The following is a 14,035-nucleotide window of genomic DNA, read 5'->3' as shown; positions in this document are numbered from 1 at the left end:
ACACTACATACACCTGGTTTCTAATGTGGAAAGAAAAATTTATTATGAAAAAAATATGTACAAAGCGCAGTTGATGGTGAATTGTGCTTCATCACTCTGGTAGGAAGCATCATATGCCAAAATTGATTGAACACGAGGTTAAATGCTTAAGAACAACAAGAACCTGAGCTCATAAGCCTGTAAAGTGCATAATCTTGGGGTGGTGATACAAAGGGGTCAAGAGACCAAACCATTTGCCTCCTAATTTGAGAGACCTACCCACTTCCCGCAAGGGTGTCAATATTTATCTTGACAATCCTCACCATTTGCTGCCAGAATAATCCTTCTCCTAACGGGCAGTGCAGATGTTTTTCTGGCACAACCTTGGAGAGGTATTTAACATGATGTTCTTCGCCATTGCTTCTTCCCCATTTGATGAAACTTGAAAGGAGTCCAACTCTTTCGGCGTTTTGAGGACTCACAAAAGAGGCCAGAGGCCAGAGCTTGCTGAAGCCATATCTCGAATTCTTCTTCATCTTCATCCATCATTTCAGCATCCAAATCCCATGGGAATCTACTTGAGTGGGACCTTTGAGTTTTCTCCAAACCAACCATGTTTACATGGAAACTAGGCCGATGGGTGTTGGGTCTACATGCCATTCCCTGTACGGAAGAAGTTGAAGCTGTAAGATGTGAAACCATAATCTTCCTCATACAAGGAACTTTCTTATGTACTGAAAAGGTTCAGCAAGTTCTAGTTGGCAAGTTAACATTCCGTTTACAAAAATCTTAATACGCAATCACGTTTTACAATAAATAATTGGGCAATCCACCTCTGGAATTGTTCAAACTGCAGTTAATAATGTAGAAAAAGGCCACACGTTCAAACACTGACCTGACAAATTGCCCATTCCGACACATCAAAGATTTTGCTCTCAGCACAAACAAAAGCTCGCGGTATTTCCACCTAAGTGACAAGAAACCAAAGAGTCAACATAGATAAGACTAGGGATTTTGCTTGTATGTACATTGTTGGCAAGAAAAAAGTTTATCAAGGTTCAATTCAATAAAGCATTTATTCATATTGAAGTTGAAAGTAATTCCTTAGAACATGCATTAGACATAGAAACAGGGAAATCATCTGAAAATTATTCAAAAGAGTCATTAGCTGGCTCTCATCTCTAAGCATGTGAGAGTTCACTTGACCTTACACTCTTCAACAATATAATTCATTCCCAAGTTACTAAAAAAAGAACGAAAAAAAAATGAATTGCATGAAATTTGAGAAAGGGTAAGAACTTGCAGGGTGTAATAAGTAAATTCAGAAAGATAAAGAGAAAAGTACCTTTTGAGGCCTATCAAAGACTAGGGATCCTTTGTATTCAACCCATCCATCTCCATCCTTTGCTTGATGATATTGGCAGCAATCCTAATGTCACAACAGATCCAACCAATTATATACCAATGACAACAAACTGAAAAACTGATGTGGTAGACAGTGCACACTTGACAGTGTTAAAATTTGAAAACAAAAAATACAAGTAACAATGCAATGTCTGACCTGACACCATCTAGCCTTGGTCTTACTTCTATTGGTGCACACCCATATATGAGAATTTCCACACTTAGTGCACTGTATGCGTCTCGATTCTTCAGAACAATAACCTGGAGCGGCCTGCTTACAATAGAAGCATATTTACACAATCTTGATCAGAGAAATTAAGGAAACTAAAACTGACTAACATTAAATAAGACACCCATCAAAACACAACTACTATTTTAATATATGCAAACTAGTATTCATACCCAAGGACAACAAAGACAGTAAATATTATAAATGCACTTGACTACTAAGCAACTAAACATCACTAACCTGTGCTGAAGTACTATAAGAGGTCTGGCACACACTCTTAGTCTTTGATTCTTCCTTCCGCAATTGCTCATCATAATCTCTTTTCTTTGTGGAATCCGAAAGAACCTAAAACAATATAGCTTTGTGAGTAGCAGAGCAGGATTACAATGACCAATGTCTCAAGTAAGAGCTATATAATTACATCAAAACCAAAAATACAATAAAAAGTATTTTATATAAAGATACCTCATATGCACATTGAAGTCTCTTAAACGACTCACTTGCTAGTGCACTTCCCATATTTTTATCAGGATGCACAAGCATGGCCTGTACAAAGTTAACAGGCAATAATTGAGAAAGAGTAGATTAGTAACCTTTAAAAAAGAACAGCTCAAAATGTATCCAATGCAATACACATACAATTGTGATTCACAGTCATTTCTGTAGATAAGAAACTTAACGGGTACCTCTTTCGTAACTGTTAAATCAGATTATCTAGGCAACTAAGATGAAATGATTCATCAGACCCATGAGGCACAGTTGTCTATATCTGATGGTTAACAAATCATTATTTAAGAACCTAATTTGAAGATAATTATATTCTTAAAGACTGGTACACATATTCTAACACATTCTTTAGTTACTACAAACTGGCCCTAGAGTAAAGTCAAAGCACTGAAAGTATTTCCTTTACAAGTAGTTATATAAAATATAGTACATAGAAAGAGGGAGGAAAACAGATCTTATTAGCCATTCAATCCACCAGAAGAGAAATAATAAAGGAAATTCATTCACCTTCTTCCGGTATTCCTTTTTCAAAATTGCAGCATCAATTTTTTGGTGGCGAGGAAATCCCAGTGCTTCATAATGATTAAGACTGCTTAGTATTTTTTGCATCTCATCAGCTGAACTTATTTCCTCTTTGACCACCTTACTACTGGAAGAGGATTCTTTCTCCGTGTTATTAATGACAGTTGAAGTAGATGGCTTACTCGATGATTTGCATGAGTGCACCTTTTCAGGTTCACTAGTAGGAATAGAGTAATCACACTCTCTAGAAAAGTCATCTTCCGTAACTTCTTCTGATTGTTTCGGCTCTTCAAAATGTGTGCTCTCACTCACCTTATCACACCATTGCAGCATATAATTTAATACATCGTTAGAGAAGAAGGCAAGGTTTATTGAGAGCAGAACCCCAAGCCATCCAACTTGTACTTTGACACAATAAATAGCATATGCGGTTGCCATCAAGACCACCAACCGTGCATGATTAAGGGAGAACAAATAACCTGCAATTGCATAGAATTTCGAGTAGGTTTATCATCATATAAAGCACTCGAGGTCATGCAGGATCGATAGCAATCACTATGAATGAAAGAGATGGAAATAAATGCTAATACTATACCAAACACATAATTAAATGGGGAAAGTACAAATAAAATCTATCAGAGATTTAAGATTTTATCATTTATATCAGGCCTTGGGTCACCCCCCTTCCACAGTCTCTTCACCACCAACCATCCACAGAATGTAACAAGTATTTTATGGGCATATACTAGCCACCTAAGATATTATTATTATTGTAAACTATGTTTACAGAGTGCCTAAGCAAAACATATGCAAAAACTAATATAAATACGACTCAACTACAGTGAAACCAACTCAAAGATACTATGAAACACAACTTTTATTTCCAAAATATAGAGCAAAACAGAAAATCTAAAGCCAAGGGATCTTATTGTGGAAACACACTCCCCAAGCTACCCAGGATAAAAGGAGAGCAAAAAGAAAATGGAAAGATACATATTGATAATCAGCTATAGATGGCCAGATTCAGTTTTCTGTTCACCACTTTTTGCTAAACCACTGAGTGGTAGGTATCTAGCATGCTTCATACAACATAAATAAGTTGGTAACACAGCTAGAGTGAAGAAGTGTAGGCAGATTACACACTAAATATGATAATACCAATGCATCATGTTACTGAAATTAAATTCAAGGTTCACGAAAATCGAACATACCTCCAACTATAAATAATGTTCCTGTTATCCAAAAGTTAGCATACATCCATAAGATCAGAATAGCAAAGAGCCCTACAATAAAAATTCCAGGAGTGTATCCCAAGTACTGAACAGCAGATCCAGCGGCTCCCTGAAACATTGGGGCCAACTATAAGTGGCAATTTTTTAACCTGTATCCTGCAGCTATGTATATTATTTCAAGTAGAGTATCTGCTTTTGAGTTTCAAATCCACTACTCACACCTCATAGCTATCTATATTTTCAACTGATATCAAGGTTTGGCATTAAGCCTATGAAGGTTTGACAAAGTTGTAGAGAAAATCTAAAGAGCAGGAGCTATACATACTGTTTCACCGACGTGTTATCTCATGGTCTCCTCACAAAAAAAAAAATTTTGAAATGAAGCTGCTTCCTATGACTACATTGAGTTACTGCACTTTAATCTCCTGATTATGTGATACATATATGAAATTTCTTTTGGGGAAAAGCCCATAATCAGATACGACTCAATTACCATTTCCACATGTGTATGATCAAACTAAATGCCTAAAAAGTTTATATTGGACAATGAAAAGAAGATGATAACATAGAAGCATTAAGCAAACGAGAAGTCAAATCAGTTGCAGAAAAAGAATAAGAACAGTTAAAAGATCAAGAGGCAAGACCAAATGACTAGAGATCATACCATACTAAGAAGGACATAAACCAAGCAAGACATAGAAGTCAAACTGAGAAAGCAACTCCACATTATAAGAAGCAAAGCTGCAGAACCAAATCCTACAAATGACCGAAAGCCTCTTACAGTACAGTCCCTCCAATAACACAACAACAAGAGCAAGAGCCTCCCCATTCTGGCGCACCCATTGCACACCATCGGCCAATGCCGCTCTACAAACACCCCCATTTTATCTTTATATCCACTGACAGCAGTCTTTGATCTCGAATAAACATGCTTCTGCGATTGCAGCCATTTCAAGCCCTGCTTAAATAGCCCAATATCCTCCATCACTCCAACCGCAAACACCAATTACTTCTTACTAGAAATGTTGCTACCTACACCCATTGATTCCAATCCGAAACCGGAAAAGACTCAAAAATTCTAATGCTAAATCATCAATGTAGTCCATAGAACAGAAACCAAACCAAACCCTGATCTCAATATGAAGCTGCAAAAGGAAACAAAAAACCTAGCTTGAATTCACGGATTAAGAGCAAGATCTAGAAGCTCCCAACCTTCCAAAAACAACAAGTAAATTCAATCACGGTCCTCAATTGGTATTGCTTCACATGCAAGCTTGGCCAAAAGCCAACAGAAACACGCACTAAAGCTAAAGGGAACCCAACTAGTACCAACAAAAAAATTGCAAAGATTCCACTTTTCCAAGAAATAATGCCTCCTCTTATCTGAGCTTTTCTGACTGCAATGTCTCACTGAATATTGAACCCAAACCCAGTATCAGCTTATTACAGTCAAGAATTGAAATGGGTTTGGTGAAGATGATGAGGGTGATCTGGGTATGGTGGAAAGTTGAGAACTTGGGGAGTGTGAGATGGAATTGGAGCACCGACAGCTGAGTTAGAGGAGGGGTCAAAGCCTTAAAGGTTAAAGCTTTAATGGAGTTGGAGTAGAATAGTTAGAGAGAGAGAGAGAGAGAAACCCTAGCTTTTATTTGCAGGGAGAGCTCGTGAAAAAGAAGTTGAAAAGTTGAGAAAAGGTGGAGGAGGAAGAAGAAGAGGGAGGAGGGACTAGTTGGGCTTTGGTTTTGGCTTTGTCACTTTGTAGATTGGGGTTTAGATTCTTTGAGCTTTTGAAGTGGGGTCCTATGACTCCTATCCTTTAATTTTACTAGTGATTTTTATTGATTTTTATTCCTATGGGTTAATAGAAAATGGAAAGGAATGAAGAACACAATGAGAAAATATACAGATGTTGGTTGGGTTTTTTAGTGATGCTAAAACTGCCACTGCCTTCCCATGTTTAAAATTCACCAATAATGGATAGTCGCCACCTACTATTAGTTTTCTCACTTTAATTGCTTTAATTTCTTTTTGTCAATACTGGATAAGTGTCATTGTTGATAGGGAATTTAGTGTGATGCGTATACACAACCAACAACTTCTTATCATTGCCTTTGTGTTTGTGAGTGTGTTCGAGTCTTGTGTTTTCTGGGAAGAGAGGTTGTGGTCGTTCCTAATTGTTGTCACTTGTCACACACCCTTCTGCCTAGTCTCACCGGCGGCCTAATATCACCGGCGTTCAGGTCCCTTTATGAACTCTATAGGCGTGTGTAGTCAAAGTCGAAGATCAAAGTGCTATCGAGTGTGGTGGCTTCCGGTGTCGAACGATAAATATAGAAAGTTCGGTGAGTTGACAACTTGGGAGGTGTGACTAAAAGCTCTCGGATACTATATAAGTGAGTTGACAACTTGAGAGGTGTGACAATTAACCTTTTGATAGAAGAAATGTTTGACAACTAGATGGAACATATGAAGGCACAAGGAAAAGAATGAAGATGGTTATAAAGCAATATGTTACCAAGTCAAGATACAAGGCTGAATCAAGATGCTGTAAGCAATGTGTTACCAAGTCAAGATCTAACATTCATGAAATCATTATATGGTCCACCCTAATTGCAATGGTACATGAATATAAATATAGCAACATATTAGAAAGATTTGGAGAGGATGTCTGTCTGTAGTCTGTACTACTGTAGTGCCGGAAAGACATTGAACCCAGGAAAAATCTTTTAAATTTTCAAGTATACATTTACATTGGAGTACCTCCAGCAGTCCAGCCAGAAAGGTGGTGTGACAAAAAATAAGCAGATCATAATTTACAAGACGAAGCCGCAAAACCCTATAATCCTATATGATAAGAATAAATCAAATCTACACATTCTGTAACTTGTAATAGCTCATTTCACAAGGTTTTGAAGCTGAAGGTTGGAGAAGCTGGAGCTGTGGTTTCAAAGGACAAGTTTGAGATGAAGGTGGAAGTAGCGGCAGCTGAGGTTTGTGACGTCAGGTTTGAATTGTCCAGGTTGTCTGAACCGGAGGACCCATTGTAGGACGAAGTAGAGGTCTTTGTGCTAGGCTTCTTACTATTCGGTTGGCCTCGTATTTTGAGATCCATGAAATCAGATATCAAGCCTGGCTTTGTTATCTTAGTATCGTCGACTTCCTTCTGGCCTTTAAGCATCTTTACCACAGTTGACATGGATGGTCTCAGCTTTGGAGTGTCTTGTGTGCAGAGAAGACCAATCTTTAAGAATCTACAAGCCTCCTCAGCATCAAAATCTCCGTTCAATGCTGTGTCTACCAGACCAACCAGCTCCCTGCGTTCATAGAGATGCCATGTCTGCAATATAAGAATGCAATTGTTACCAACAGTGCCTAAAGTAATAATATGTCATCTGCAGAAACTCTATACAAATAAACCATCCAAAATGATGACTTCCGTAAAACATGGCATAACTGAAAACCAAGGCAAAGTCTCCAAAAGTCAGGTTTGACTCCCCCATAGTTTTTTCTCCACCCCCTTTTCCAAAATATTTTCTTATTAATAATCTGATTTCCGCATCCAGAATTGGCCACCTATACTATACATACTATAGAAACTGTCACTTCTCTAAAATGTATGAGGCTCCAGACCTTAGAATTGCAACTGACAAATAAAGTTTACCAACATCCTCCAGAAACAATCTAAAGGGAAAAATGAAGTTTCAAACTTCAGAAGCCTTATCACAGTAGGTTCCATTGTCCAAGAACAGAAGTTTAGCTTTACCAGTTTCTTAAATTACTGTGATATTCAGCCTTTGATGGCATTGCTCTTTGACTTAATTTAATTAATGAAAAAAAAAAATTAACTTCAAAATAACAGAGTTGTAGCTTCTACAAAGATCAGATATTAGTCATATTACCTTCACTACCTATAATTTTTTTTTCATGACACAAAATGCTTGAAAAGACAACAAATCTAAAATCCATACCCTTTCAAGCAGATACTGTTCCTCAATGGGTAGTAGTGAATTAGTATTGCATCTCCCACTGACTATTTCCACTAGGAGGACCCCAAAACTATAAACATCTGCTCTCCTCGTCAATTGCCCTCGTATTGCGTATTCTGGTGCCAGATAGCCTCTAAAACCACAAACATAAAATTACAAGGGTAAATATTTGGACAACTTAGTAGCTTATAAAAGTATATGAGTTTCCTAACTTTGGTAGCTGGACAGTAACTGTAAGAGCTTATCAAAGTCTATGAGTTTATCAAAGCATTACAACTTACATTGTTCCTGCCACACGTGTGCTAACATGAGTCACGTTGGCTGGGATAAGTTTTGCAAGGCCAAAATCTGAAATTTTAGGCATTAGGTCTTTATCAAGGAGAATATTGCTTGCTTTGATATCTCTGTGAATAATATGTGGACGTACATCCTCATGAAGGAAGGCAAGCCCACATGCAATTCCGATAGCTATCCCACGCCGTGTTCGCCAATTAAACTGAATATTACTGTAACCTCCACCTGTAATGAAACATTTAAAAACATAAGTTTCAAGATAAGAAAAAATAGTAATATTTAGACAATGACTGATTTCAATTCTAATGGAGAAGGCAGATCACTGGATCTAAGATAACTTTTGGCATTCATAATTCTAGTCCTAATAATGCATAATAAATATACAACTACATTCATAAAATTATTCCTGAAAGTTGTCACCATCATTGCATCAAAAGATTCAGAACTCATCCTCACAGTAGAGAGAATGCATGCCCACCCACACATACATGATAGATCTATATATCCAAAGCACACAAATACACAAACCCGCACACCAGTAACTTGTAAATAGCAATAAGGAATTTAAGCTGATGGACAAAGTTATGTAATTACCAAGAAGAGTTTGTGCAAGACTATTATTCTCCAGGTAGTTGTAGACCAAGATTCTCTGGTCTCCTTCTATACAACAGCCATAGAGCTTAACTAGATTTGGATGCCCTATTTTTGAGATCACATCTATCTCGGTCAAAAACTCCTTCACCCCTTGTTTTGATTCAGCTGAAAGAACTTTTATAGCAGCAAAATTTCCATCTTTAAGTCGTCCCTGGTTTTCCAGAACAGCAATCAATTAGAGTGAGAAATAGTCTTTCCACTACGAGACCATATACAATCACTGATAAGACAAGCAATATACTAAACAAATTTGCAGTTACCTTATAGACAGAACCAAAACCACCTTCGCCAATTTTGTTGGCTAGATCAAAATCTTCTGTCGCCATTTTCAACTCTTTGTACGTGTATAGTTTAACATCATGAATGCCAGAAAGCTCTGTTGACAGAGAAAACTTGTTCAGATTCTTATAGGTAGACATAAGACCACTCTGGGACTTGAGATATCATGTCAAGAGAAGAGTCTTCTATTTACTTAGTATAGGTATATGATCTCATCAATAAGCAAAGAATTTCACAAGATCAATGTTACAGACACCAGAATAAATTATAATAAATCGGTGCCATCTTATGAGGTTACATAATTAATCTAGCATTTCATTTGTTCATATTCAGTCTCACTCAAAATTATTGATAACATCCTTCGCCACATGATTCGGTAAAAAACATTTTGGGAAGACCTATGGAGTCTTTAACATTGCTCTCAAAATAAAAGTGTTGTGTAGGAATAATATTTCCAGAATTATTATGTGCCTCTAGCATTAATTTACAATATGATATGATCAAAGTTGCAGCTTACCATCATCAACATTAAAACCAAATTTTCTTGATGAGTCCTTTCTACCAAGTAAGAAGGCTAAACAAGTCATAACTGTGATACGCAGCGACCACGTTTTCAAGGTCAAATTTCTACCAAGTGCTTAAAACAAAGGCGCTTCAAGACCTGCAAAACCGCATCATTGTGAGCACATATGTTTAGAGAACTAAATATCAGATGATTTCAGTAAGAGGTAAACATTTAAGAATTTTTTTTCTCCACATCTGGAACCAACTCCAAACCCGACTAAGCTGAAACCAGGCCATGATAATAATCAAACCTAATAGCATGTACATGGAATCAGAGACGTAAGCAGTTTAAAATCTGAGTGGAGCTTAAAGTTGCTAAAATGCAATGAGACCATTTATTTGAACGCATTATATATTATTTTGTTTTTCATTTAGACATGCTAAATGTTAACTAATGCATATTATAAAAAAAAAATCATTTCCATTTATATGAAATTTTGACAAGTACTGTAACTTGTTAAAAGTTGAAACTCCGATTAACATGCAACCTATCAGGAACAATCTCAAGCCCCGAACCGGGAGCTCTCCCTTCTCTAAACTAAACGAATTATGTCCACTACTTTATTTGAGCGCCAGGATAAAAGATGATTATATCAAGAGAGACTCTTTTAACTACTTGTGGATCATCATTACATTGCAGATTTGCAGACTATTTAGCGATGCTAAACCAGGGTGGTGTACAAAATACACTGATCAGCAAATTTGAACTAGTACATTTCATGCTGCATAGAAACTAGAGTTCATCCATCTATTCAGATTAAGTACGAGTTACCACAAGAGTTTAAAACACAAAAAGAAAAAAAGATGAAACTAACTCGATAAATTACGACTATTCCTTCAAGTTCAAACTATCTATGCCACAAGGAGTGGAGTAGAGAACAGGAACAAATGAATGCACCAGAAATTCAAGCCTATTGACTTTCGTCCAAGCTTAGTTTTTCCTCTAAATTGTCTGCAGTGCAACACAACACACAAACAAGCAAGCATCAGAATTCTACCATTTGTGAAAACAACAAACTGAAAACAGCAAATCTTGCTGTTTGACGATGATGATGATAATGACAAACATTTCAGGAAGAGCACTCATCATGTGGATTTGTCCTATTTCGGTACTGGACTCACCAAATCACTCAAAAAAGTACCAACATTCAAAACAACTGAACAAAAACCACAATAGATTTGAATCAAGACCATCATGAACATCAAAAAAATCTCTACTTGAATCAGCCATCTTATCCAAACCAAACAAAGAAACAATCTTTAAGCAAGCACAACTCAGAATGGTTCTAAAGAAAGAAAGAGGAAACTCGAGAAAGACCCAGAAGAGAAAATCACCTCAGGTGGCTCAGGGAATGAAAGACCAGTTGTTGTTCTTGGCTTCTTGCAGGACAACAAAGAGAACTATTGGCCTTTGGAGAGAGAGAACTTGAATATAAAAGTGTGAGTTTTGGTGGCAATTGTATCTGGGTTTATTGTGAGTTAATGTGAAACGTAATCAGGTAGCTTCTAGGTAAGTCTTGGCAAAGTCTACTAAGGTATGCGAACACCCCCTTTGAATTTTCTGTGTCTGGTACTAAACTCACTTCTGAAACTAGGCCAAAAAAGCTTACACATCCAAACCCCACAACACTAGTAATAAAGAATCAAAGGTTAAAGAGCAATCCAAAGCTTATATAGGAGTTGAAATGAGGAAGAGGGAATGTGGCGCCTACATCAAACACAGTTTACTTGCAAAGAGTGGAACGGAACTTGTCAAAAGTCAAGCTTCATCGTCAGCATGAACCAGTCGTCACTTGTTTCCTCCTACTGCCACGTTTTATTTAATGAGTCTATGACTCTTCCTCAAGATTTCCTTTTTCACTTCGTTTTCTAGAGGAAGAGAATGATGGTGGAAAATCAATCGAGTTGGGGAGGTTAAGAATTTTGTTAGGTAGCAAATGCTGGTTACTCTAGAGTAAATTTTTACTTTTTCGGTTTTGGAGCTTCAAGGTTTGTGTTTGAAATACGGTGTGTGGATTTTCTAAGATATAGAAGTATTTGATGATGTTGCGTTCGTGTTCTTGTCTAGAATAAGATTTTTCAGAAGGTTTTGATGAGTAATTGTTTATGTCGATATGGCTCGTAAACAATTAATCAAATGCATTGAGTGATTTAAGAATGAGTTTATGTAATAATGTGAATGATTGAATTCAACAAAAACGTAGTTGTATATCTGTTTTTCATTCTAAACTTCAAAGTCTAACAATTGGAAAAATAATAGACACTACTCTTTTTTTAAATCCCACCATCCAATAGAGAATACATAGGTTAATAACCCAAGATTTTATGCTCATCCTTTGTGAAACATGACCTATAAATTAGTGAATTTATGCAACTGGGTTTCTTATCTAGTGTGTGTTTAAATTCTTGTAATCGCATTAGAAATGAATAGTTTATTGAACTGTAAACCACATATAGACATAAACACATTGCATCATGTTTCAGCAAAAACAAGAACATATAAACATATATAAGAATTAGAAGCACCAACCTTGGTTATTCATGTTCAAAGCCATCAAGCTGGAGCAGAGGAAGTCTTCTGTGTAATTCTCCAGATTGCCTTTTCACAGTGAGTATAAAAAACTACAGGCGTAGTATGAGCTTACACAGGGACCCCTTTATATATTGACAAGTTCACTTAGAATCTCATCCCACAAGGCAACTCTAATAAACCAATCAATTACCTTATGTGATAACTATAACATATATTCTATGTTATCTCAAACTCCTTGTATTTATCTAATCAGATTACTAAGATAAATATCCAAGTTAAGTATTATCGATTAACCTCATTTACTTATTTCACAAGATGTTTATATATGTTGGACTCTCATGTGTTAATCTTGAGTCCACATTTGATATAACTCTAACATTCTCCCACTTGGACCAAGAATAACTCATACAACAAGATATAAACTTAGTTAGAATGTAGTAAATCTTTAGAGCTCATTGAGATTAAAAGGCAACACAAAAGTTTGCAACCTTGATCTGTAAAATCTGCAGTGTAGTATTGAACCAAGAAACGAATTGCATTTGAAACACAACCACTCCAAGGCCACAGTAGTTCCAACCACAAACCACATCAATCAAACAAAGTTATCAACCTGAAATCATTAATAGACTACCTGATGTATCTGGCACAGTCTAAAATAATTTTGATCCTCTTTATGGTTCTGTATGCAAGAACCTGACATCATCTTCAAAAGAAAATTATAACAGATGCTCTTTAAATTCTGAAAACATTGTCTCAATAGACAATACAATATTCATATAGCTATATCATGATTCAAACTAATCATAGAAAGAATGCAATGCAACATCACTGAACTTTTATTTCTTAATCAGAAAATTCATAAGTTGCAAAAAATAAACATAAGGTTCAAACTGGAACCAAAATGAGAATTACACAAGAAAAGTCTTTAACTGCTAGCAAAAATTACTGTAGCTATAAATAAAGCTCTCACTGATCATATCAATCAAGTTTAGGCAAAATGCCTATACCAGCTGCATGTTCTTCAAATGCAGCAACAGTCATGGGTTTAGTAAAGGGATCTGCTAGCTGAGCTTCAGTGCCAATCTTCAACACATCAAGCTCCTTATGCTTAACTCTTTCTCTAACGCTGAAATACTTAAGGTCTATATGCTTGGAATTAGCAGACCTCTTGTTATTCTTGCTAAAGTATACTGCTGCAGAGTTGTCACAGTAAATCTTCATAGGTATCGAAAAAATGCTGTCAACTGCATTAGTTTGTATCAAGAAATTCTTCAGCCATAAACCCTCACAAGCTCCATCATAAATTGCAATATATTCTGCTTGCATAGTCGAAGTAGCAATGAGAGTTTGCTTCACTGTTCTCCAAGCAATAGCACCTCCAGCCTATTAGTAAAAACATAACCAGTAGTCGACTTGTTTGAGTGTGGATATCCAGATGCAAAAACTGCATCTGTATAACCAACAACTTCAAGCTCTTTCACTCTTCTATAAACCAACAAATGACCCTTAATACCTTGAAAATACCTGAGAACCTTTTTCCCTGCAGTCCAATGCTCAATTCCTGGATTGGACTGAAATCTTGACAAAATGCCAACTGCATATGACAAGTCTGGTCTTGTGCACACTTGTGCATACATGAGGCTCCCAATAAGCTCTGCATATGGTTTGTTCATCATTTGTTCTCTCGGCAATGCATTTCTTGGACCTCGATTTTTATGCAGCTTGTCACTTTTTGACATTGGAATTGCACCAGCTGCACAATTATGCATATCAAACCTCTTCAAAACTGTGTTGATGTAGCTCTGCTGTGATAAACCAAGTAGGAACCTCGATCTATCTCTCTTTATCTCTA

At 36.6% G+C, this 14,035-nt stretch overlaps 2 protein-coding genes across 2 annotated transcripts; both read right to left on the bottom strand.

Moving 5' to 3' along the window:
- Positions 1 to 27: 27 nt before the first annotated feature.
- LOC101300425 lies at positions 28 to 5,303 on the bottom strand. Its single transcript, XM_004294146.1, has 9 exons — positions 4,538 to 5,303; positions 3,853 to 3,982; positions 2,627 to 3,120; positions 2,078 to 2,158; positions 1,853 to 1,957; positions 1,541 to 1,654; positions 1,325 to 1,408; positions 875 to 946; positions 28 to 642 (listed from the first exon to the last, which is right to left on the bottom strand). The coding sequence occupies exons 1-9, from the start codon at positions 4,856 to 4,858 to the stop codon at positions 376 to 378; spliced, it is 1,668 nt and encodes a 555-aa protein (XP_004294194.1). The 5' UTR covers positions 4,859 to 5,303; the 3' UTR covers positions 28 to 375.
- A 1,240-nt stretch (positions 5,304 to 6,543) lies between these two features.
- Positions 6,544 to 11,104, bottom strand: LOC101302628 (probable LRR receptor-like serine/threonine-protein kinase At1g56130-like). The gene is made up of 7 exons (XM_004294154.1): positions 10,986 to 11,104; positions 9,604 to 9,747; positions 9,068 to 9,183; positions 8,748 to 8,958; positions 8,141 to 8,378; positions 7,842 to 7,992; positions 6,544 to 7,210 (listed from the first exon to the last, which is right to left on the bottom strand). Exons 2-7 carry the CDS (start codon positions 9,671 to 9,673, stop codon positions 6,773 to 6,775), a joined length of 1,224 nt encoding a protein of 407 aa, XP_004294202.1. The 5' UTR covers positions 9,674 to 9,747; positions 10,986 to 11,104; the 3' UTR covers positions 6,544 to 6,772.
- Between the last annotated feature and the right edge of the window lie 2,931 nt (positions 11,105 to 14,035).

Source organism: Fragaria vesca, linkage group LG3 (genome assembly GCF_000184155.1).
Source record: "Fragaria vesca subsp. vesca linkage group LG3, FraVesHawaii_1.0, whole genome shotgun sequence".
NCBI classification, from domain to species: Eukaryota; Viridiplantae; Streptophyta; class Magnoliopsida; order Rosales; family Rosaceae; genus Fragaria; species Fragaria vesca.
This window is presented reverse-complemented; position numbering and strand designations above follow the sequence as displayed.

Coding starts and splice junctions, on each gene's coding strand:
- LOC101302628 (XM_004294154.1), bottom strand. CDS start 9,673: ATGACTTGTTTAGCCTTCTTACTTGGTAGAAAGGACTCATCAAGAAAA. Junction 9,184..9,603: donor TGGTTTTAATGTTGATGATG/GTAAGCTGCAAC, acceptor CTCTGTCAACAG/AGCTTTCTGGCATTCATGAT. Junction 7,211..7,841: donor AACAGTATCTGCTTGAAAGG/GTATGGATTTTA, acceptor CTTATATTGCAG/ACATGGCATCTCTATGAACG.
- LOC101300425 (XM_004294146.1), bottom strand. CDS start 4,858: ATGGAGGATATTGGGCTATTTAAGCAGGGCTTGAAATGGCTGCAATCG. Junction 1,655..1,852: donor CTTATAGTACTTCAGCACAG/GTTAGTGATGTT, acceptor TATTGTAAGCAG/GCCGCTCCAGGTTATTGTTC. Junction 1,409..1,540: donor CCAAGGCTAGATGGTGTCAG/GTCAGACATTGC, acceptor TTGTGACATTAG/GATTGCTGCCAATATCATCA.